The 24,974-nt window shown below is 38.2% G+C and overlaps 1 protein-coding gene across 5 annotated transcripts in view; it reads left to right on the top strand.

Moving 5' to 3' along the window:
* Positions 1-24,974, top strand: part of SYT16 (synaptotagmin 16) — a 280,210-nt gene that overhangs the window by 120,384 nt on the left and 134,852 nt on the right. For 4 of the 5 annotated variants that reach the window (XR_010942488.1, XR_010942490.1, XM_067733925.1 and 1 more), the window contains exon 2: positions 7,336-7,999. The exons of the other annotated variant lie outside the window; for it this stretch is intronic. Coding sequence is in view for 2 of the 4 variants with exons in the window: in XM_067733925.1 (XP_067590026.1) it covers positions 7,480-7,999 (520 nt within the window). In the remaining 2 variants the exon portion in view is untranslated. The remainder of the gene's footprint in view (positions 1-7,335; positions 8,000-24,974) is intronic. 5 annotated transcript variants of the gene reach the window in all.

The raw sequence follows: 24,974 nt of genomic DNA, 5'->3' as shown, positions 1-24,974 counted from the left end.
ATGCATACATTCTTTTTCATATTCTTTTTTTTAACATCTTTATTGGAGTATAATTGCTTTACAATGGTGTGTTAGTTTTTGCTGTATAACAGAGTGAATCAGCTATACATATACATATATCCCCATATCCCCTCCCTCTTGCATCTCCCTCCCACCTTCCCTATCCCCCTCCTCTGGGTGGACACAAAGCACCGAGCTGATCTCCCTGTGCTGTGTGGCTGCCATTATGGTTTATTACAGGATATTGAATATATCCTGTGCTATACAGTAGGATCTTGTTGTTTATCCATTCTGTATATAATAGTTTGCATCTACTAACCCCAAACTCCAATCCTTCCCTCCCCCAGCCTCCATCCCCTTGGCAACCACAAGTCTGTCTCTATGTCTACGAGTCTGTTTCTGTTTCATAGGTAAGTTCATTTGTGTCATATTTTAGATTCCACACATGAGTGATATCATATGGTATTTGTCTTTCTCTTCTGACTTACTTCACTTAGTATGATAATCGCTAGCTCCATCCATGTTGCTGCAAATGGCATTTCATTTTTTTTTATGGCTGAGTAGTATTCATTTTATATATGTACCACATCTTCTTTATCCATTCATCTGTCGATGGACATTTAGGTTGTCTCTGTGGACATTTAGGTTGTTTCCATGTCTTGGCTATTGTAAATAGTGCTGCTGTGGTCTTAGGGGTGCCACATTTTTTATTTCTAGTGTCTTCACTGTCTTGTTGGCATTTTGTGAAGATGTGGAATAGCAGTTAAAGCAAGAATTTGGAATTCCACGAAGGACAGTTGGAATATCAGCCCCACTCTTTATTATAGGTATGACCCTTGGGGCAAGTCACTTACTCTTTCTGAGCCTCAGTTTTTTCAACTGCGAAATAGGAAGGCTAATATTCTTCACAAAGAGTTTTTAATTCATATAAGTTGTCAGAAAGCATAGCATACTGCGATGTGTTTGGCAAATGTTAGTTATAATTATAGTATCTTTTTTCTGAGGTCTTACCACATCAGGGAAAAGATTGTAAGTTTAATATACTTTTACCTTTTAAAATGTCACAAATTTGAGTTTAGTAATGAATAAATGATATTGAGCGCCTGTTATGTACTAGGCTCTGTTCCAAGTGCTTTAGAAACATTGTGCAATCTAATTTCCATAGTGAGTTGCAAGGCAGGGGGTAGTGTTCTCCATGTTACAGATCAAGACATTTAGGTGCACCCAGGTAACCTGATTGGCCCCGTGCTGTGCCGTAATTGAGGGAAGATCCAACACTAAGCCTTGTTTTGTGTGATTCCAAAGCCATTGCTAATTTTTTTCACACTGACTCATTTTTCTCAGTGTCTACTGACCAAAGTATTTTTCAATTAGAGGGCAGTTTCATATTTTGCTTTATGCTAATTATCCCTGTGAAGCCCAGTGGTGAAGGGTCTGTTGGATTGCCCATTCCTCAGCATTGACAGTATGGCTGTATTATATCCGTATTGCTAACATCAAGAGTCTTGAGTAGTCCATTTTTATATTCGTTAAGAGTCCAGCATTTAGAACACATTTTGGACAAATGCTACGAAAGATATTTCATCTCAATGGCACATTTTCCTACCCACATAACAAATTTGCTCTTAACAGAAAACACCTGTAGACTCTTTGAAATCATGTTAAGGATGGCTTGCAGCCCACTTTATAGTTCTTATTTTGACTCCATGTATTATTCATCTTTCTAAGCCTTCTTGTTCATGCTAGGTAATGCAAAATGCCTTTCTCCTAAAGGCATGATAAGTGTCATAAAAATTATAGACTTAATTAGCCCCATCACTACTCCAGGGAACCCTAATAAATAACCCACATCTAATAGATGACACAAGGAAGTTAAATAATGGCTGCGAGAAGGCACTTTACATAAGCCCAGTATTGTTGACTTTTACTTATGATTGCCCTACAGTTCTTGGTAGAGAATAAGAAGAGTAGATTTTCCAAAGTGATTTCTTCTTTGAAAAATGCTAAACATTAACACACTTCAGTAGATGAACTTGTATAAGTTGTTGATTTGGGGTTTGGTTACCTGGGGGCCATATCATTGGAGAGATATTCTTTTCTCTCAGAATGTATCTGACTCTCTCCAGGAGCTGATAATCCTTTAAAAGCCACACATGCTTACAGGCTTCCACTTGAGATTTCACCAAAATAACATAGATTTTTAAGGCATAGCTCCTAGAAGCTGGTTTCCTTCTTAGGTCATCACTCTCTTCTTCCAGCCAAGCATCTGTCATCAGATAGGAAGTGAGTTCAGAAAGACTACCTAACAGCCTTTCAAAGACCATGGGCACTATTATTCTGGGGATGGTACACTTCTTCTCTGTTCACAATTACCCTTGGTCAGGATGATCAAAATATGTGAGAAAACATATGGCTCAGGGATTTGATAGTTTTTCCCCATGCATAAGCAAAGCTCTTTAATGTTTACTGTTTAGTCATTTCCTGTGTTTGAAATGACCTTAATTGAACACTTTTATAATTAAAATGTAATTCTAATTAAAACGAAATTTAAAGAAATATAGCCCCTAGGAATTTATCAGTGGCTTTCCTTTCATCTTTATTTATCAGTTGTTACTAATTCTTTATTAGATTGCTAGTTTATTCTAAGTATTTTGAGAGGCCCTGGTCATGTTTGTGGTAGGAGCTTGTATGTTAAACACACATATACACGTTTTTTGTTGTTTTGTTTTATACTTCTCATACTAATGAAAATTCATCAACTATTTTAATTCAAATAATGAGCCCTCTCAGCTACCACAGACTGTATATGTATTTTCTCTTCTAATCCAGGGACCTAGACCATCTTTTCTTCTTTATTTCTCATGTGGTTTTATTTTATTTTTTATTAAAAAAATTTTATGAGAGCACCAGAATCAACTTAGTTTTGGGGGCTTTCTTACCACTTAGAAAACAAGGATATCAGGTATATAACTGGTATTACACTTGTCATGTTCCACCAATTAAGTTGAAATTTACCTATGCAGCAAAGCTATCTCCATGGTTACTCTGCCAACTCTTAGCCCTTTTGGCTTCAGACTGCTTTATTATGAAATGAAAGTTCTCTAGAGTTGCTAGCTTGGTAATTTTTCAGATTCTAGTTGTAGGTGCCCTTTTGTCTTACTATTTTGGAATATAACAACCGGACAACCTTTCATATATAGACTGAGATTTGGTCTCTTTCCAATCACTCTGAGATCATCTGACAATGGTTATTGGCAAAAGTAAAGAACCAGTCCCTGAAAAGGTGACTTACTGCTGAATACTACATCCAGCCTCAGTATTAAAATGCGTTTTGCCCCACACTGGTAAATTCTTGGGTTTTAAAGTGGAAAGGAACTGTTAGAGGTCATCTAATTTACAGATGAAGAAAAACAAAGGAATGAGGGCTACTTAGCATTAAAAGTTTTCATTAGTAATTTTCATTCATTCACTCAGCAAACTTTTACAGTGTCCCTACCCTGTGTGGGTTCTGGAGCTATAAAGTATAAACACAGTCCCAGTACTTACGGTCTCAGAGTCCATTGGAAGAGAAAGATTGACCAATAATTATCACAACAAGTAAAACCTTATAAAGGCACATTCAAAGCACTCTGAGGCCACACCTTTGATTATAGATAAAGAGTTAACATAATAGTTTCATTTTAAAGAATAAGTAAGTCTTTACCAGGCAGGGTAGGAAGAGAAGGCACCTTGGGCAGAGCAAACAGAGGTCAGGAAAGAGCACAGTCACTTTGGAAAATGCTTAGTGTGTTAGTGTTATGGGTAAATAGGACTTCAGAGTGAGGAGTGGTGGGGAACGGCCGAGTTCCCACTGTGGGGTGGTATTAGTGGGAACAGCTCACACACAGCTGGACGTTCGGTGAGGACAAAAGGTAGGACCCTGTGAGTTGTGCAAATATTGAAATAGTTCCAAGCTGGTTGATAAATAGCCATTGATCTGAGACCCCTCCCACTGTCCTGTTTCACCTCCCAGACCTCCTCACAGCTAGTACTTCAGCAATTAAAGAGTTGACACCCAGCTGGAGGCCTTTAGGGACCACACCCCCCCCCCCCACCCCGGCCAGCAGTAAGGGCAGTAAGACAATGCTGGTTGTTAATTTTTTTGAGCATCTCTCCTCTTGTTTGCCATGGTAAAGAATGTAAACTTTATCCTATAGGGTAGAACTGGAAAACTAAATGCCTCCAGGGGTCAGGCAGGCTAAACAGAAATGAGTGAAGCAAATGGGTATAAACAGCAGGAAGAGGTGAGGACTGTAGTGAATTGGAGGCATTCAAATTAATTTTTTAAAAATTCTGTGTGAACAAGTATGAATTAATGTTTGTTATTGCTCAAATTTTGCAGTAGAAGAAATAGGAAGCCACAGTAGGTTTTTTTTTTTTTTTTGTGGTTGGTTTGTTTTTAAACTAGGGGAGTTATACAAGATTTATTTTAAAAAATATTGCCATGAGGGTTTGATGGACAGAGATTTCAGAAGACATGGAGACACAAGACCGAAAGCATGGGTTGTTACTAGTTCCAAGATTGGATAAGAAAATGCTGGCGTAGGGCTTCCCTGGTGGTGCAGTGGTTGAGAGTCCGCCTGCCGATGCAGGGGACACGGGTTCGTGCTCCGGTCCGGGAAGATCCCATATGCTGCGGAGCGGCTGGGCCCGTGAGCCATGGCCGCTGAGCCTGCGCGTCCGGAGCCTGTGCTCCGCAACGGGAGAGGCCACAACAGTGAGAGGCCTGCGTACCACAAAAAAAAAAAAAAAAAAAAAAATGCTGGCATAGATTCAAATATTTTGGGTTGTATATGAAAAAAAGTTTTCTCTGTATAAAAGAACAATAAAAAAGATGACTGGATTATTAAGGCAAATATGTCATTTCTATCTTAAAAAGTTTCTTGTACCTAAGGCACAGTGATACAGTGTTTTTTCAGGGAACTGTGTAGGTCTGGGATGCCCCAAAGCATATTAATTTAAGCAAAATATTTGTGGAGGAAAAGCAAACAAACAAAAAAACCCTGTGGGTGGTGAAATGCGGTGGAACAAATATTGAAAGAACTCTTCAGTGTAACCAAGCAAGGGATTTGTATGGTAACATTAAGATGTTTTCCACAGTTCTGAGTAGGTTTTATTAATCAGTTTAACACATTTGAGTACATACTATATGCTAGACACTGTTTTTGCACAATTTTAAATAGAATTTGTTAATTCATTTATTGAGCATTTACTATGTGCTCAGCATACTTGCAGGCACTGGGAATAAACTAGAGAACAAAACAGACAATCCCTGCCTTCATGGAATTTCCATTCTAGGGGAGGAGACAGGCAATAAACCCGATGCAATATCAGGTTTGGTGAGCAAACCTAGAGGATGGATTGAGGCCAGGGAAGATTAGAGACTGAAACCAATTAGGTATGTAATTTCTGAGGAAATTCAAGTGTGGGGAAAGGTGATAACTATACAAAATGTAATGGAAGTGAGTCTTCATAGACCTCAAATTAGCAGAACTTGGGATGGAAGGAATGGAAAGGGGGAGGGTTGAAGGGAGAAATTCACAACCACTAAAATGTGAGTTTAGAGTGTTGAACATTTGTTGTAGCAAAAGTGATGTGCTAGGTTTTGATGAGCTGAAGTTGAGATTTTGGTGAGTTGTCCCAGTGTAGCTATTTCCTTAGATCAGCATTTCTCAAACGTTGGTGGTTGTCAGAATCACCTGGGGAACCTGACAAAAATGCAAAGGTCCAGAGCCTTTTTCCTTCAACTAGCCTGGGCCTCTGTGTTTTTTATTAGCTCGCCAGGTGATTCTGACACAGCAGAGTTTGAGAACCACTGGCTTAGATAACCAGACACAAGTCTGGAAAGAGGGATTGAGTTAAGGACTGGAGATGTATATTTTAGAATTTTAAAAAAGTGTTAATTGAGACTTATGGATGGGTCAGCTTTCCCAGGTGATGAGTATTAAGGGGGAAGAGGGGAAACTGTAGGACAATGAGTGATTGCATATATGTAGTTGGTGTTTAGACCAGGAAGAGCCTGAAAGACAGACACATGAATTATTCAGCGTCAGGAAAGTGCAGAGAGCTGTTTCCCTTTAACTGGAATGTGGGCTCCATGGGGATAGAAACCTCAGGGTTACCTTATACCTGGCATTGTGCCCAGCACTTAATAGGCATTTAATCAATATTTGTTTATTGAATGAATCAATGTGTGGCTCGCACAGAATCTAAAGAGAAGTTTTTAGGAGGATGTAGGCAGTCATGTCACGTGTAGCAGCCTGAGGTCAAGATGGCTGAAATTTACAGGATTGCTGATAGATTTGGTCAGAAGGAAGCTATTACTATAAAAGAGATGGGGTGATTAAGTGCAAGCAGGAATTTAGGCTCTGCTGTCATGTATAACATTCATCCTGAGCTGTTGATGAGCAGTGTAAAGGCAATAAGTGTGTACACACATAATGCACATAACATATGGTTATGTATACACAGGTATATGTGTACATGTTTGTATATCTGTGTGTATTCACGCATATCCGTGAAAGTATAGATCTTTAGCCCTGGAGTGTTCATTGTGCCCTGTTGCTCTGTCGCCATCCTGTAGCTGAGCCTCCTTCAGGTTATGAATCTCGTGGGAAGGAGTGTCTCCCAGGAGTCTCACAGGTTGTAGAGGGCTGTCTTTGGGCAGTTGGAACACAGACAGAAGCAACAAAACGCTCTGGACATGTCTCCAATAAGCTGTGTAATCTACTTGCCACCCTCAGTCTTTCAGAGGTTGGTTGTTTCCCAAGAATAGGTGTAATTTCTAGAAATTGCATAAAAATATAAAATCCTGCTCTAAGATTTGTTAAAAGCTTTTTAATTCCAGGCACACATTTCCTTTGAAAGGATGAATCTTCGTGTCATGAAGCAGAGATGCTTATTAGCCTGCTTTCTGTGATCTGCAGATTCATAGATGAAGCATCCAACCTTTCCTGTATTTTGAAATGTCATGTCCGGCTGCCTCTTAATGAAGATTCATTTATCCTTTTTACACTGTTAAGTACGGTCTATGGGGATAGACTTCTCTCAGTCCACAGGAATAGAGCCCATTAGTGCTAATGGAAGTTTTGCACATGTCTGCAGAGGTGAATAGGCATTGAAACAATTTATTGATACCTTTAGACTTTTACAGTCGTTTTTATTTAGCTGCCTTAAGGATTTCAATGATGACCCCTTTTTGTCCCCATATAGTGTTTGACATTGATTGTAGGAATCTGGTGATGGGCCTGAGGTTGTAACTTTAACAGGTGTAAGTATTTCTTTCCTCTGTTTCAGCTGAGAAGTTTTGAGAGTGAAATATTCACAGCCATTGAGAGACCTCCAATTTAATTTCTCATCATGCTTGTTCTGTAGTTCACATTAAGTCCAGAGTATTGAAGGAACGGAACAGGTGGACTTGTAGACATCAGATAGTTGGCCATGCTGTTGACAATGGCGTCTCAGGATGCTCAGAACCTCTTCCAGCCTCTCTCTTCCTGGATATATCGGGTTTATGAAGCTCTCCAGCAAGCAGGAGATACGTTATCTGCTTTGCTGGTTAACTTCAACAAACAAGACTCTAAATTGAGTGACAAGCTAGACCAGGACTTAGATGATATTCAGATTCAGGAAACTTACTTTGAAGATGAAGAACAAAGCAATTGGAGTCAAGAGGACATAAATTCCTTGTTTCTTGAAGTGGATCATTTCTCCTGTTGTAACAGTGATTTGCAGGACTCTGCCCAAAGTTCAAGGCCCAGACTTAGCCAGCATGCAAAGGACGCCTGTTCTGTAGTGACCCAGTGGCCCAGTCAGACCCTTGATGACCAAAAGCCACCACATGTGCTTTCTTCTATTGCCGAGGAAGAACATCACCTTGAAAAGCAAAGGAGTGGCCTTCAACAGGGCTTTGACAGCCACCTCTCTGGTATTTTAGAAAACATTAATGGAAAAATGCAAGGTAAGCTAGCCAGTAATCATTTTCTATGGGTTTGTCCAAAGGACATTTCTACTCATTTTATTTTTATTTGTTTTAGTTGTCATTTGAATTTTATTTTTGTCTCTTATACCTTTCCACATACTGGCTTCTTAAGGAGAGTTGTAATCCTTAGGAATATTTTCAGTATATAGAACTTTGGAAGATCCACATTGGTGGGCTCCATATTCCAAAACAATAGTTCAGAGCAAGTGAAATGGTGAAAAGCGAGTCTGTGGGTTCTGTTTGAGAAGCCCCTAGTGCATATGTCATACTGTTGAAAACATCTTTTAAAATATTCTCTCTTTTTTAAACTAGGTTAGGAATCTCTAGATGTTACTATATTATTCAGTGTGAAATCCTGTGCAAAAAGCCATACTTGTTGCAAAATTTTGAGTTGATAACACTCCAAGAACACTTCTCACAGTGTTGTACTGAGACGTGATGTGAGATGACAGTAGATAGGAAATCTTTGGAATAAGAATAGCTCGCTTTTCTTCTAGCCTTGAATGGAAAGGACACATTTAAAACAAACTGCCTATAGAGCTTCATCCTGTCAGAACTGAGCATATAATGGGCCTTCAATAAATGCATAATGAATATGGTGAAAATGTAATTAACTCTATAAAAGTAGCTGTAGTATGTTCTGGCATAAATTTCTCACGCTTCTGTTACTCTAAGCCTGAAGTAAGGACATTCCATTTTATTGAGAGACAGAGAGATACATGATAGGCAGAGAAAGGTGCTGGATGTGTATATAGGATGTGTGTTTGTAATGCGCACATAGCTTATGCAGGTTTTCAGATCTTTTAATGTAAAAGGTGAACGCATTAATTCTCTTCTCGTTGGAGGGAGCAGACTTTTCTGGAATACTTTCTTAGTATTCCACACGTGGTCTTCTAACCACCACCACCATCCAGATATGAAATAGTTCTATCACTCAAGTCCCTCTGGGGCCAGTCCTTTTCCCTACCTCCAGCTCCTGGAAATTGCTGATATGTTTTCTCTTTCTCTTGTTTGCCTTTTCCAGCCTGTCATGTAAATGGAATCATGCAGTTTGTAGCCTTTTGAGGCTGGCTATTTTCGTAATGCCCTTATTGTAACACCCTTGAGATTTATCTGTGTTCTCATGTGTTCCACTGGTTTGCTTTTTTTTTTATTATTGCTAAATAGTATTCCATTGCAGGAAGGCCCCAGTTTGTTGATCCATTCAGCAGTTGAGGGATATTTGGGTTGTTTCCAGTTTTTAGTATTATGAATAAAGCTACTATAAACACTTGCAAAACAGGTTTTCGTGTGAATATGTTTTCAATTAGGTGAATACCTATGAGTGGGATTGCTGGGTCATATGGAAAGTATATGTTTAACTTTATAAAAAAAAAATCCACTGTTTTCCAGAGTACAATTTTGCATTCTCACAAGTTATGTATGAGATTTCCAGTCACTCATATCCTCACCAACACTTTGTGGTATTATTATTATTATTTTTTAGCCATTCTCATAGGTGTGTGGTGATAACTCATGTTGGGAGATAATTCTCCATCAGTGTCTTGCATGTCCTATGAGCAGGGCAGAGCCACAAACAGCCTTTTGTTTTGGATTATCTTTTCAAGGGTGTTTGTATGACAGCCTTGGAAGATAGTGTGTCCCTCCAGAGCACAGGGGATATTTGTTTGCTGTCCAATCTAATAAAGTTAATGTCTCTCTTCAGGGCAAAGCTTAGGCAAATTTGCTTGCAAATGGTAGAGGTTTTCCAAGCTTGGTGTTCCCTGGCGACATAAACCCATTGCACGCACGGAATCTATCTGGGCCAAGCCTCTGCATTACCCCCATGGTACTTGGAGGTACTGTGAGTAGTAAATTGTCCTTTGTCTCTAACCCAGAAGTCTTGCATCTCTGCCAACGTCTGTAAAACAGTAGCAGGCAAACTTGTTAGATGCAAGTAGGATAAAATCGTAGACCCTTCATAGGTTTTAACATCCCGTTTGGCTTTAATTTGCATGTCCCTAATAACTAGTGACACTGAGCATATTTTCATGTAGTTGTAATCTGTATGACTTCTTTGTAGGGTCTTCAAATCTTTTGCCCACTTTCATTGAATTGTTTGTTTTCTTATTTTTGAGATTTGGGAACTATGTTTATATTCTGAATATGAGGAATGTACTTTAAAACTATTTTCTCCCAGTTTTGTGGCTTGAATTTTCATTCTCTTAACGATGTCCCTCAAAGAACAGAGATTCTTAATTAAATGAAATCCACCTTATCAAGTATTTCTTTTATGAATTGTGCTTTTGGTATCATATCTAAGAAATCTTTCTATAACCCAGGGTCAGAAAGAATTTTTTTCCTGTGTTTTATTCTAGAAATTTTAAAGTTATGGATTTTGCATTTAGAGCTATGATCTATTTTGAGGTATTTTTTATATGATGCAAGGTGTGGATTAAGCCCTCCCCCCACCATGTAGGTGACTAATAATTCCTATACCATTTGTTGAAATGACTATACTTTCTCCATTGTTTGCTTTGATATCTTTGTCAGAAATCTATTATCTATATACGTGTGGGTCTATTTCTGGACTCTATATTTTCCCATTAATCTACATTTGTATTCTTTCTCTAATAACACACTGTCTTGATGACTATAGCATTATGGTCTTGAAATCAGGTGAGCCCTCAATTTTATATTTTAAAAATTGTTTTGACCATTCTAGTTGTTTCCGTATAGTTTTTAGATTAGGCTTACTGATTTTTACAAAAAAATTTGTTGAGAATTTTATTGGAATTTTGTTGAATCCATAGATCAGTTTGGAGAGAATGACATGCTAATAATAGTGTGTCTTTATGCAAGAGGGAAGAGATATAGGGACATATGTCTATGTATAACTGATTCACTTTGTTATAAAGCAGAAACTAACACACCATTGTAAAGCAATTATACTCCAATAAAGATGTTAAAAAAAATAATGTGTCTTTAAATCTACGAACATGGTATACCACTTCATTTATTTAGTTCTTAATTTTTTTCACCTGTTTTGTAGTTTCCAGCATACAGGTCTCATACATATTTTGTTAGATTTATACCTCAGTATTTCCCTTTTCTTGGATTTAATTGTAAATAGTATATCTATAACTTTAAATTTCCAACTGCTACTTGCTAGTATATAGAAATGCCATTGATGTTTGTATATAATCTTGTATTTTGCAACCTCCCTAAACTCAGTGATGAGTTCTAATTGCATTTTTTAAAAAAAAATTATTTATTTATTTATTTATTTTTGGCTGCACTTGGTCTTCGTTGCTGTGCGCGGGCTTTCTCTAGTTGCAGTGAGTGGGGGCTGCTCTTCGTTGTGGTGCGCGGGCCTCTCATTGCGGTGGCCTCTCCCGTTTCAGGGCGTGGCCTTCAGTAGTTGTGGCTCGCGGGCTCTAGAATACAGCCTCAGTAGTTGTGGCGCACAGGCTTAGTTGCTCCACAGCACATGGGATCTTCCCGGACTAGATCTTGAACCCATGTCCCCTTACATTGGCAGGCGGACTCTCAACCACTGCGCCACCAGGGAAGCCCCACCTCTAATTGCTTTTTTATAGCTATTTTGGGATTTTCTGCGTAGATAATAGTATAATCACACAAATGACAGTTTTATTTATTCTGTTTCAATACCCATGTCTATTATTTCTTTTTCTGGACTGATTACACTATATTATCATGTTGAATAAGAATGGTGAAAGTGGGTATATTTGCCTTGATCCTGGGCTTAGTGGAAAATCTTTGTCTTTCACTGTTACTTAGTAGTTAGATGTAGCTTTCTGTAGATGCTCTTTATTTATATAGAAGAAATTTCTTTCTATTCCAATTTGTTGAGAGTTTTTAATCAAAAAGGATGTTGAATTTTGTCAAGTGCAGTTTTGCATCTGTTGAGCTGATCATATGATTTTTTTTTAATCTGTTGAAATGAATTATACTGATTAAGTTTTGAGTGTCGAACCTGTCTTGCATACCTGGGTAAAATCTGCTTGGTCGTGATGTACTATTCTTTTCATATATTGCTGGATTTGACTTGCTAATATTTTGTTGAGGAATTTTTATCAATTTACATTAGGGATATTAGTCTATAGTTTTCTTTTCTCGCAATATCTTTGTCTAGTTTTGGTATCTGGGTAATGCTGGACGCATAACATGAGTTGTGTAATGTTTCTCCTTTTTTATAGTCTGGACAAATTTGTGTTAAATCAGTATTTATTTCTTAAATGTTTGCTAGAATTTTCCATTGAAGTCAGCTGAGTTTGGAATGTTGTTGTTGTTGGAAGATTTTGAAATAAAAATTCAGTTTCTTTAGTGTGTATAGGATTATTCAAGATGTCTGTCTTTCTTGAGTGACTTTTGGCAGTTTGTGTTTCTCAAGGATTGTTTTTTTTCATTTCATCTATGTTGTTAAGTTTATGGACATAGTATTTTCTTGTTATCCTTTTAGTGTTTGTAGGATATATAGTAGTCTCCATTGTTTCCTGATATTGGTAATTTTTATCTTGATTTTTTCCAGGGGTGTGGGGTCTGTCTGAGTAGAGGACTATCTATATGTCTATATGTTTTTCGAAGAACTAGTTTTTGGTTTCATTAATTTTTCCCTATTGTTTTTCTGTTCCTAATTTTATTGAATTCTGTTATTTATTATTTTCTTCCTTCTGCTTGCTTTGGGTATAATTTGTTCTTTTTTCTAATGTAATCATTTAATGATGCATTTTTCTAAACGCTGCTTTGTCTACATCCAAAAATATTAATATGTTGTTTTTATTTTCATTATATTAAAATATTTCCTAATTTCCCTTTGACTTCCTTTTTGATGCATTGTTTATTTAAAAGTGTATAGGTTAGGTTCCAAATGTTGGGAATATTCTGGATAACTTTCTGTTACCAATTTCTGGTTTAATTCAGTTGTGGTCTGAGGACATACTCTGTATTACTTTAGTTGAAAAATATTAAAGTTTGTTTTATGATCCTGAACATGTTCTAACTTGTTGAATGTTTCATGTGTACTTAAAAAGACTGTGTATTTTGCTGTTATTGGATACAGTGTTCTATAAATTACTTCAAGTTGTTTGAGGCTGTTTTCCTGTATACTTATTTTTATACTGATTTTGTTTACTTATTTTGTTCTGTTGGTTACTCTATTTGTGGATTTGGTTATTTTTCTCTTTTCTGTTCTTTCAGTTTTTGCTTCATGTAGTTTGAAGCTCTGTTGTTAAATACATACACATTTTAGAAATATATGTCTTCTCGATGAATTGACCTCTTGGTCATTATATAATGTACCTTTTTGTATCCCTGGTAGTATTTCTTGACCTAAAGTCTACTTTGATATTAATATGGCTACTCCAGCTCTCTTTTGATTACTGTTGGCATGACATGTTCTTTTCTACTCTTTAACTTTAAATCTATCTTTATCTTTATAATGGGATTCTTGTACGTGGCATATAATTGGGTCCTGCTTTTTTATCCAAATTGACAATCTTTTACTTTTAATTGGTATGTTTAAACTGTTTGTATTTAATGTAATTATTGATAATGAATTAAAAACTGTCATTTTGTTAGATTTTTTCCTATTTGTTTCATCTATTCTTTGTTTCTTTTATCCTATTTTTTTCTGCATTCTTTTGAATTGAATCTTTTTGTGATTCCATTTCATCTCCACTATGGGCTCATTATTTTTATCTCTTTTAAAAAAAGTTTAATGATCATCCTAAGATTTTACAACATATATCTTTAGTTAATCGCAGTCTATCTTGAAATAATATTGTACTGCTTCAGGTATAGTTAGATGACGTTACAACAGTGTACTCCCAATTCTTCCTTCCCATCCTTTATTTTTCTGTTGTTACATATTTAATAAATACTCAATATGCTGATATTTGATATTTGCTTTAGTTGGTTGGTTATCTCCTAGAGTGATTAAAATAAGAAAAAAAGAATTCTATATTTATATCATTTATGTCATTTGAAGCACTCTTTAACTTTTCCTGTGCATATATGCAGCTAATGAATTATCTTAGTTATTGTTTGTCTGAAAAATATTTCTTATTTAGTGTTGAAATATATTTTAGATACGTATAGAGTTCTGAGTTGACAGTTATTTTTCTTTTAGCACTTTAAGGTTTCCATTTCACTGTCTTGTGGTTTGTATAGTTTTCCTATGAGAAGCATGTTGTCATTCTTACTTTTGTTCCTCTGCATATAATGTGTCTTTTTTCCCCACTGGATGCCTTAAAGATTTTGTCTTTATCTTTGGTTTTCAGCAGCATATATCTAGGTGTGTGTGTGTGTGTGTGTGTGTACGTTTATATTTGTACTGCATATGTGTATGTGTGTGTTCTGGTATTCATTTTTATTGGTGTTCTCTGTCCTTCTTGTGTCTGTGATTTAGTAAGTTTCATTACTTTTGGAAAATTCTGTGCCATCATCTTTTCAAATATTTCTTCTAATCCATTTTCTCTTGCTCCTTCTTCTGGTATTCCAATTATACAAATACTAGCCCATTTGATATCATCCCACAGCTCTTGAATGTCTTTTTCTTTCTTCTTTTTCTTCCCTTCATTCTTTATTTTTTTCTCTTTGTATTTCAGTTTGGGTAGTCGTATCTAATGACATAGTCTTCAAGTTGACTAATATTTTCTTTGGTTGTGTGAAGTCTGGTGATTAGGCCATCAAAAGTATTCTTCATCTCGGTTACCTTGTTTTTCATTTCTAGCATTTTAATTTGGTTAAAAATTTATTTCAGTTTTTCTGCTGAAATTCTTCATCAATTCATGCATGTTTCTCCCTTCTTCCACTATTAATATGATTTTAGCATATTAATCATAGTATTTTAAAATTCCTTGTGTGATAGTTCTAACACTTGAGTCATGTCTGAGTTTGGCTTTCTTGATTGCTTTGTGTCTTGACAGTGTATTTTTCCTTTCTGCTTTTTTGCTTTTCTTGTATTTTAGACTGAAAATTGAACATCATATGTAGGGGAAGTAAATAGTATGTCTGCCTGGAAGTAGGTGAGCCTTTTCTAGCGCTGGGCCTTTAGTGTGAAGGGGTTGAGTCAATTTAGTCAGAATATGAGCTGGGTTTCGGTTCTGTTGTTGTTATTGTTATCTCCTTGTAGTATAGCCTTCAAAACCCTCTGTTATTACATTGTGTTTAGGGTAGGGGCTTGTTTGCTACAGAGCTTTGTCAAAATCTGCTCCATCTTCAGCTTCAAGTCTCTTCTCGTTGCCCGTACCTCAGAGAGGGTCTCTGTTTTCAGGCTGTTGGCCCTTTCCCAGAAGGAGCCTGATGCTATTCATTACTTGGTGTTTGCTCATATGGTGTTGCTGTGTTGGAAGTTTCTGTTTTCTGCTGTTCTGGAACGGCCTCTGTCTTAGGCAGGTGATATGTTCCTGTGTCTTGGGTTAGGGCCGCCTTGGTAATCTTGCCCTTCCCTCAGAGTTAGGGGATTTCTACTGGTATGACTCCAGGACTTCTTTCTACCTCTTCCCCAGCGGTGGTAGTTTTTATTCTGTTCTTTTCACTCACCTTAATGTGTCTCTACCTATGGTCTGAGGGTGATGGGATTTGCTGCCCTTTCCCAAGTGGCTTGTGGCTTTTATTCCATAGTGGAAAGATGAGAGAGGAATCCTGGTGAGACTTCTGATTTTGTCTATAGCAGCTGCTCTTCCCCCTACTCCAGGACTGTACCATGAGAATACCTTTCTCCACTCCTGCCCTGCCCCGCTCCCGCTCCGCTCTGTCTTTCTTATGAGTACCAGGTGGGTTCTGTGGGGCCAGGCTTCTAAGTGGGTTTCAATTTCCCTGGGGTTTGTGGCTCCCATGGGTTCTCTACTCTTGTGCTAGTACGCACTTAGTCTTTAGAAGTTCTTTGAAAATATTAGCTTAATTTTTCTTGCCAGCTTGTATGAATCCAGCATCTGCCCCTGGCAAGCAAACGCTTCTGTCCTTTCTCCCATGGAAAGAAGTTTTCTTTTTGTAACTTTTGGATTAGTTGGTTGCTTTATGATCTCAGCTCTCTGATGGGTTTTAAAATGTGTAATTTGACGTATTATGCAGATTTAATTTTAATTGAAAGAGCGAGAGCATTATTTCCAGTTTTTCTACATCCTAAGTGGAAGCTAGAACATAGAGCTTTGCACACTTAACACTAAACTCTAAAATTAAGTTGGACATTCTCATTAATTTGGGTGGCATGTTTGGGCTTGGAGATAAATGTACAAATAAAATATTGGTCTTAAGGAATTTTCTAATGCCTGATAGTTACATGTAAGTAGTCCCATTTTTAAAAGTTTGTGGAAAATTAGAACAGTTATCTATGTGGTAACTTTAGAGGTGGTTTTGCCAGTGGTGATCAGAGAAGGTTCCACAGAGCAGATGATATAGGACTACAAACCCTAAGAATGAATTATAATTTAAGAGGCGAGTGGAGAGAGAAAGGCATACCATTTGAAGGAATGGCATGAACACAGACATGTGGACAAGACTGACATTTTCAGGGTTGGGGCTAGTAGCATAGGCTGCAATTGGGAAGGTCTTTGTTTTTTGTGTTAAGGATTAGGTTTTGTCTCGTAAGCAGCTGGGAATCTCAAAGAGCTCTTAATCAAGTGTGATACCAACAGAACTCCATTTTAGAAGGATAACTGTGGCATCAGTTTGCAGGCTACGCTGGAGGAAAGGATATATGTTAGGGAGCTATTGTAGTAGCTGGTAAGAAGAAACAGTGTGTAAGCCGATACGAACACATAAAGAGAAATAGTTGTCCTTATTTTGACATTACTCCCCCTAAAAGGCCTCTCAACTAAAGAGAGTCTTTGACAGGGCTCTGGCGGGGCAGTGGGGTACCACCTTATTATTGCTAGGTGGAGGCAGAAGTCCAGGTTTCCCTCTTGGCCTCCTTAACCCTTGAAGGAGTGCTCCTCACTAATGCCGGGTTGGATGGCAGGTCCATCTCTCCATGTGGTCTCCATTGACATGGAGGTGAAGGTAGCCGCACTGATGGTGAAAGTCCTGAGTCTCCACTAGACTTCCTCTGATACCACCCAAGTAGAGTGGGGCAGGGGTGCCTTGTTACTTCAGGTGGGGTGCAGGCTCCCCATGTTCCCTTCACTGATACTGTGGGGGTACAGGATGCTCATTACTGGCCATCAAGGATGAAAGTTCTGGATTCCTACTCAGCCTTCTCTGGCACCCCCTAGTGGGGATATTGGGGTCCCTCGTTAAAGCTTGGTGAGTATGGAAGTCTAGGCTGTCTCTCTAGCCTTTGCTGGCATGAGTGAGGGTGGGGGACACAGTTTTTTTTGTGCTATTTGGCTGGATTTAGACACTTACTGTCTAAAACTTTTCTCTTTGGGTAGTCTGTCCATTTCCTGGCCCTTTGCACAGAGAGAACTGGCATCTCTTGAGTTTTTTGGTCTGTGCTCATTGGCATTTCTGGGTTGCCAGCTCCCTCAGCTTCAAGTCTGAGATATATAAGGCAAAAGAACCCAGAAAACTCACCTCCATGTTGTTCCTTGAGTCTCATGGTCACTAGCTGGTCTGCCTTCTTCTTGGCATCTTTCAGTCTTCTCATCTTTGTTTTATATACAATGTCTAGAGTTTTGAGTTGTACTTGGGGGGAAGAATAGGGAAAAGTATTTCTGTTCTGTCTTCCTTGGAAGTGAAATTCTTCAAATTAGTCCTTAATAGCATTATGACTTTAAATCCCACCCACTTCTCTCCATTTCACAGTGAAAATAAGAGGAATAGAGAAATGATACAGGGTGGCATGTATGTATAGGTAGTATGGGGAGAAACATTCCTCTGTAAAGAGATGTCTTGTATGATGTCCTTCCTCAGTTAACCAAATATTTATTGAATGCCTACCATGTACAAAGCATTGAGGGGAATGCACAAATCTACACAAGCATAAGCCGTGGACCTCTCCTTCAGATGATTGAAATACTTGTACCATTTGTTTAACATGTTCCAGAAGATGCAAAAATGTTTTTAATGCCCTGGCTCTTTGGTGGCAGTGGGAGTTGGGAATGCAGCAGAGACCTAGAATGAGACAGCCCCGTTAGCCCAAATCACTCATGACTTTATAGACAGAGGAGCTTTACTGAGTTGTCTCTAGAGAACTTCCCTCTTTCTCCCTCGCCCTGAGGAGATGGAGTCCACTGATTTACTTCAGATGCCTTATAGACAATGAACAAAAGCTCTTATTCCTCTCTTTCGTCAAAATATTTAAATGCCCCAAGGACCCTCTGAAACTAGAATATGGGACTGGACTCTCAGCTGCAAAAATATTAAAACTCTTGTTTTTTTGGGGGGGGTGGGTTACCTGCTGGTTAACACTCTTAAATTATCCTCACTTGCTCATTTTTTCCTTTATACTGGAGATCACATCAGCCTCAGTGCATGGGCTGCTTTGCAGTCTATTAGAGAGATGTATTTGGAGATACGCTAAGAAAAGGCAGCATTTTAATCAGTGATTTATATGCACTTTTTAAAAAGCCTTGTCAAGCCTGCTTTTCCCATTTAACCTTGAATTCTTTTCATAACGTTGTATCTTGATTTTATGCTCCTTAATGTGCCATATTTTTCTCCACAATAGATTTTAAGATAAATTGGCCCAAAACGAGAGGGATGCTGAATGCTTTTTGTAACCATGGAAACATTTCTGGGCAGTTACTGGGGACCTGGTTGCCAATAGTAATGTAACAGAGAAAATAGATAAACTTCATTTAGCAGTTGCCTATGATTAAGAGGCAGATAGAGTCCTTATAGTGCCATCTCAAGATAGGCTTTTTGGTTTAAAGACCCAAATCCCAAACAGCAACTTCTCAGTCGAGAAGCAATTACGACACCTTTAATATGTGATGGGAAGGAATTCTATTGCATTTTAAAATCATCTTTGTTTTCAGTTTTTCACCTCATACTTTTTTAAGGCTGTTTTTCAACCACATATATTTGTTTCCAAGAAATATGCTCACTGTTTCCTGAAATAGCCTGCTAATAGAATTAATGTGTTCCGAGTACATTGGCATGTAGAACTTCAGAAACACTCTTTGACTAGATGGAGTGTATTTAAAAAACAGAACAGCAGGCTTTGAAATCATGGTGATATAATTTGACTTTTCAATCAGATTATTTGACAAGGCTAATGTAACATGGGAAAATCCTGTCCCAACCAGTTCTTAGTTACTGGTTGGTCTCAAGCTTTTATGGGTTGAAGGTATTTTGTTCTGTCGATGTTTTGGGGATTGCTTGTGGCAATTGAGAGTAAGTGGTATCAGGCAGGAGCGTGCAGTTGATTTATAAACTACACAGGCTTCATTTCTTCTCTATAGGATGTATTACTGAACGTGAAATGCTGCATCCTGCCTTTCCTTTAACTGCAATACTGGAACTTTGCTTTTTCATTGCCCAAGTGATTTCTTGAAAGTAAACCCATCCCTAGGTAAACTTATCTTCATTTGTTAGTACTTCATTGGATAGCATTTGCCACCATGTCACTGGTTATCCAGAATTGTCCATGAAAAAGTTTGAGTATTCTGCAAAAGCTTCAGAATTTGTTTTCTAAAAGCTTTATGAAGTTAATTTTCTTGCTATGTTGACCTGCGTGTTTTAGAAAAGCTGGGTATTAATGAACATGCCAGGAGCTGATGTCCAGCTTTCGGAGCTTTGATATTTAAGGCAAGGAGGTTGTTATTGCCATTGTTACTTGTTTTGCAACTTTGTGTCATTTTAAAAGGAAACTTCAGACATGTAACACAATTTGATATGGACAGAAGTTAGAACACGTAACTTGTATAAATGGTCAAATAGAGATTCAATTTTTGCCTTACTTTCTGGATACTATAATACACAGTAGGACATTTTTAAGGACAGGTTTAAAATGAGAAAGCCTGTTTTCTATTTTCCTCTTCTTAAAAGGAAAGAGGAAATGGATTTTAGGAATGGATTAGAGGTAAATTATGCTACAAATAAGCTTAAATTCCATGTTCACAACTCCCAAGGAACCAGAAATTTTTCCTTAATAATGGAATTACTTGATAGTAAAAGCTCAGGGGCCTTCCTTGCCCTGAGGCACACACCGTAATTGAGGCAGGTGTATTATTTTTTGCAATTATCTAGCTCAACAGGGAAGAATCCAGAGCCAGGTAGGAACTACAGCTTAATAAGAACTTTTTTCACTTATGTGCCTGTTTCTTCTTGCTGAGGGAGATTCTTACCTGTATTGTTCGGTGTGTTGCTTATCTTTTAAAATAACATGGAGTGTTTATCTTCTTCTCTTCTTCCCCTCTTATCTTTTCCTTTGTTTGGTAAGTCCCCTTTCTCCCTCCCTGGTACTCTTTTCCAGTGTCCACCCTTGTGAAGAGTGTTTCTGAAAAGGAGCCTTGCAATGGAAAGAGTTGCTGAGGTGTGATTATAAGTTCCTCTTCTCTTTGAGCTCTTGATAATTATGCTAAGGGGTGGTCTAGGCCATTGCTAATGGAGCTTTTAGTGCCCTTCACACTTCCTAGTTTTTTAATTTATGAGACATTTCAAAAACATAGAAAAATATAGCATCATACAGCAAACACCCACCACTTAACTTTGCCAAGTCTTAACATTTTCCCATATTTAATTCAGATTTATTTTAAACAAGCCATCCAGGATGGAGGTCATTGGAGTCCCCTGAGGACCCCTCTTTGTTTCTTCCCCTTCTCTCCCTACTAGGAGTAAAACAAACCTAAATTTGGGCATGATGATTCCTATTGCGTTTTTATTCTTTTGCTGCAGGTATTTGTAAACTATGTGCAACATAATTTTGCATGTTTTAAAGCTTTATACAAACGATATAATACTGAACGTATTTTATTCTGCAACTTGTTTTTGCTTCCACTCAATGTTACACTTTTACATTGTTCAGATACATGTCCATATGGTTTATATTAACTGCTATATAGTAATCCACTGTATTAATTAACATTCCATTTAATTGATTCATTCTTCTGTTGATCTAATTTATCCATTCATATGAGCATCTAATTTATTTCCCAATTTTCACTACCGTAACAGATAATTCTGCAATGTAAGTATATCTCTGAGCACATATACTAGTGTATTTAGATGGGATATATGAAAGAGACAGTCCTATTTTGAGCCCCTTTTGTAAACATGGTAGTTTCTTCCCTCGTTGAGGTCCCTCTAATTGATACTCTTGCTCTAGCCCCACTTTTTCTTGTGATGGTTCAAGTTGGTTCCTTTTCCCTATAACGAACAGTCATAACCAACAGTGTGTGCTAAGGCATTAAAGGAATCTACAAGTTGTCTGTGTTTTCCATAACAAGTTTAAATAATGAGTGAGAACATGGGACAGTGATACCAAATTTTAAGGGGTGTTATAGGCTTCTTTGAAACTTTAATGAAAGTTACGAACCTACTTATGCAGGAAGATACACACATAACATATCAAACGTTTTTAGCAATGAAATTTCATGGGTTTCTGCACCACCCAAAGTTCATCTATGGTACTCTGGATTAAAATTGACAAGGTTTACAAGAAAGAGCTAGTGATAATACAGTCAGAAGTCAAGCATTGTACCATTTCATTTGAAGTTTGGCTTTTTTCTTATGAAAATAAAATTGGAGAAATGCATTAGGATATGTGCTGGTTTTTAAACTATTGTCTCTCAGCTCAAATCCATTCTTCCATATACTGCTTTGGATGTTGGGGCTGGAATTTTGCAAACTCCAGTTTGCCTTTGCTTGGGGGTATTCTCTGATCTGTGCAAGAGGAGCAGTAGAGGGATATCGGAAGATGGGAGGTAAGGAGAAAGAGCTTACTTTTTCCTGTCTTTGCCCACTGTTCCTGTTGTTGGCATCTCAGCACTGCCCTTCACAGTGCTGTCAGCAGTGTGGGTTCTAGTCTCCAGCTTCTCTGAGCATTCCAGATCCAGGCTCGTTGTACTCCTCTCAGAGGTGACAGCACTGACCAGTTTCCCCTCCTTAGACGTCTGAGCTGCATATCCATAGCACCTCACCTCTGAACTCCTAGTTTATAGTAACCTTGACCTCTTCCCTTTGCTTTCCCAGCCAGAGGGGTGGTAGCTGCTTCCTGCAGTTACAGTCTCTGGGCTATTTCTGTTCCTCCTTCTATTTATCCAATACCCAATACCTGTGGAACCAGTTCCCTATATTAAATTCCCTCTTTTGAAATACCTATCGTGGGTTTTGTTTTCTGACTGGACCTTGACCAGTGTAGTAATTAAAGTGTTGTTCAAGCAGTTGTGTAGATTTTGAAATAGTCTATGTTAATTGTGCAAGAGCTACAATTTGCAGGTGAACTGGGACTTTCTGGAGATGATAGGTAACTGGCACAATAGACATCTAAGTCTTACCCATTCTAATGTTCACCAGGTAAACAAATTAATATAACATAGGTTATAGATGCCATGTAGAAAAATAAAACAGGATAAGGGGATAAAAATTAATTGGATGAGTGCTATTTTATATAGGGTTGTCCTTCCTCCTATACTTTTTATAGAATAACCTGTCTGGGAAGACAACAGTTATGCAGCGATCTGAAGGAAAGAGCATTCCTAGTAGAGCGAACAGTAAACGGACAAGCCATGGGGTAGGATGAGGACTGTGTTTGGTGGAATGATTGTAAAATGTGGCTTTGCTGAAGCTTATCAGCATCTGGTCATCAGTAATACTGTCCAGTTATTACTCTGGAGTTTCTGTTGTTCTTGAGATTTTTCTGATGTTTCATAAATCTTTTGCTTATGGATGCCAGGTACAGGATTATCACAGGAGACTTTCTTGTTCATGACACAGAAGGACTTCAAGAACTTTTATATCATTTCAAAAATCAGTTCCTTTGGGGGAAGAGAAACCGGTATGAAGTTGGAACTTCAAGCATTATCTTCTTAAGCTGTGATATCAAAGTCTATTTCAAAACCAAAATAAGAGTTTTTCTGGGACTGCCTAGTTTTTATCCTGTTTTGATCCTGCAAAAAGCAGCCACTGCTTGTATGGAAAGTTTGAAAATTGCTCTCCTGCATTTAGACCTATAATGACAAGCAGTTACTTTCATTTGAGTCTGTGCTAGATCAGTTTTACTCGTGATACTTCCCTTTGCAAGGTTGGACTCTTAGCTGTAAAATCGCATTGAGGCAATATTGTTTATGTACCAAAAACCATGCTATTTATACAATTGAACTAAACTCAAATTATATAGGGAATTTCTCAATTCCTTATAAGCAAAGGAGAAGAGTGGTTGAGCTCAAGTAATTGACAAATGGGGGAGGTAAATCTCATTCCATGAGAAGGTATATCCAGGAGTTCAAATGTTGTCTTTGGAATTTGGTTTCTCTCTCTCCCTCAATCTCTTATTTCTGCATCCATCTGAGCTGGTTCCATTCTCTGGCTCCATGTGTAGTGAGGTGGTCGTCAGAAGCTCCAGATTTATATCCTCTTAGGTTATAATCTAGTGGAGAAAGAAATGCCACTTTCTGGCAACTTAAAGAACAATTCTGGGGTTAGCACTCATTGGCTTGATTCTCTCTGCTTTGCTTGAATTATGTGGCAAACCTTAGCAATCCTTGAGATCAGGGAAATGTGGAGCACTGATTGGCCAGGCCTAAGTCACATGTCATTCCTGGGGTTGGTGGAGAGAGACCTTTACCAGAAACGTGGTGTGAGCATAGAGAACAGGTGGCTTACCAGAAAAAAATCAGGATTCCAGAAGTTGAAAGAATAGGTAATCCGGTGGCAAAGAAACAAAAGCTCTATTGGAGGAGCCAGTGCCTTTCATGGGTGTCCCCACTGCCTTTACATTGTGCACTGATCAGAAGCCTGTTCCAAGGATGGACCTGGACCCCTTGTGTCACCACATGTGGCATATTGTCATCACAGGTGCCACGAAGACCTGCTTCTCAGTGCTTATGAACGCACATCTCTTACAAGTCAGGAAAAGCAATATTTCACTTGATAATTTTGATTTAGATCATGGCTACTCCCCTGGATATTAGAAAATCTCTCTAACTCACCCTTTTAGATTGGTTTAACTGCACAATTAACTGAATGGTGTCTGAATTAGTTATCTATTGCCGCATACCAAATTACCACAAACTTAGTGGCTTAAAATGATATGTATTTATTGTTCAGTTTATTTGGGTTAGGAATCCAGAAATGAGTTAGCTGGGTCCTCTGCTCAGGGTCTCACAAAGCTGCAGTGAAAGGATCAGCTGGGCTGCCTTCTCAGGTCATGGGCAGAATGGATTTCCTTGCACAAGTAGGCCTAAGGGCCCCAGATTCATGCTGGCTGTTGATTGGAGGCTGCCCTTCACTCCTGGAGGCTGCCTGCAGTCCCTAGAGGCTGCCCACAGTTCCTTGTCACATGGGCAATGTGGTTGCTTACTACATCAAGCTAGCGAGGGGAGGCTACTGGCAAAAGGAATCTTATATTACATAATGAAATCATGGGCATGACATTCCATCACTTCTGTCATACTCTGCTAGTTAGAAGAACATCACAAGTCCCACCCACACTGAAGGGGAGGAGGTCACACAAAGGTATGGACACTAGGCGGGAGGGATGGGGGTAAGGATGACCACCTTAGAGTCTGCCTACCATGGGATCCTAGACTGGCTATTTAAATAAAGTAGAGAAATTGCACAAAAGGTAGAAGCTACTTAAATACCTTCATGTGAGTTATTTATTCTTACAGATTTTTTTAAATGAGAAAATTTTATTTCTGTCTTAAAAGGCAACTACTCCTTTCTCTTGGCTGCTCTGCAAATGATTCATGCAGGAATTGTTCATAAAAAGATTTTGGTTAGAAGCTAAATCTATAGACCTGAATCAGTTTGCAGATGGTAGAGTATCAAGGGAATGCAGACTTCACAGGAAAACTCACCACTGGCGTGTGCTATCTCACTGCAAGTGCCCAAGAGACTTTACCAA

Source organism: Pseudorca crassidens, chromosome 1, assembly GCF_039906515.1.
Source record: "Pseudorca crassidens isolate mPseCra1 chromosome 1, mPseCra1.hap1, whole genome shotgun sequence".
NCBI lineage: Eukaryota > Metazoa > Chordata > Mammalia > Artiodactyla > Delphinidae > Pseudorca > Pseudorca crassidens.
The sequence above is the reverse complement of the archived record's forward strand: the minus strand, read 5'-3'. Positions and strand labels throughout refer to the sequence as shown.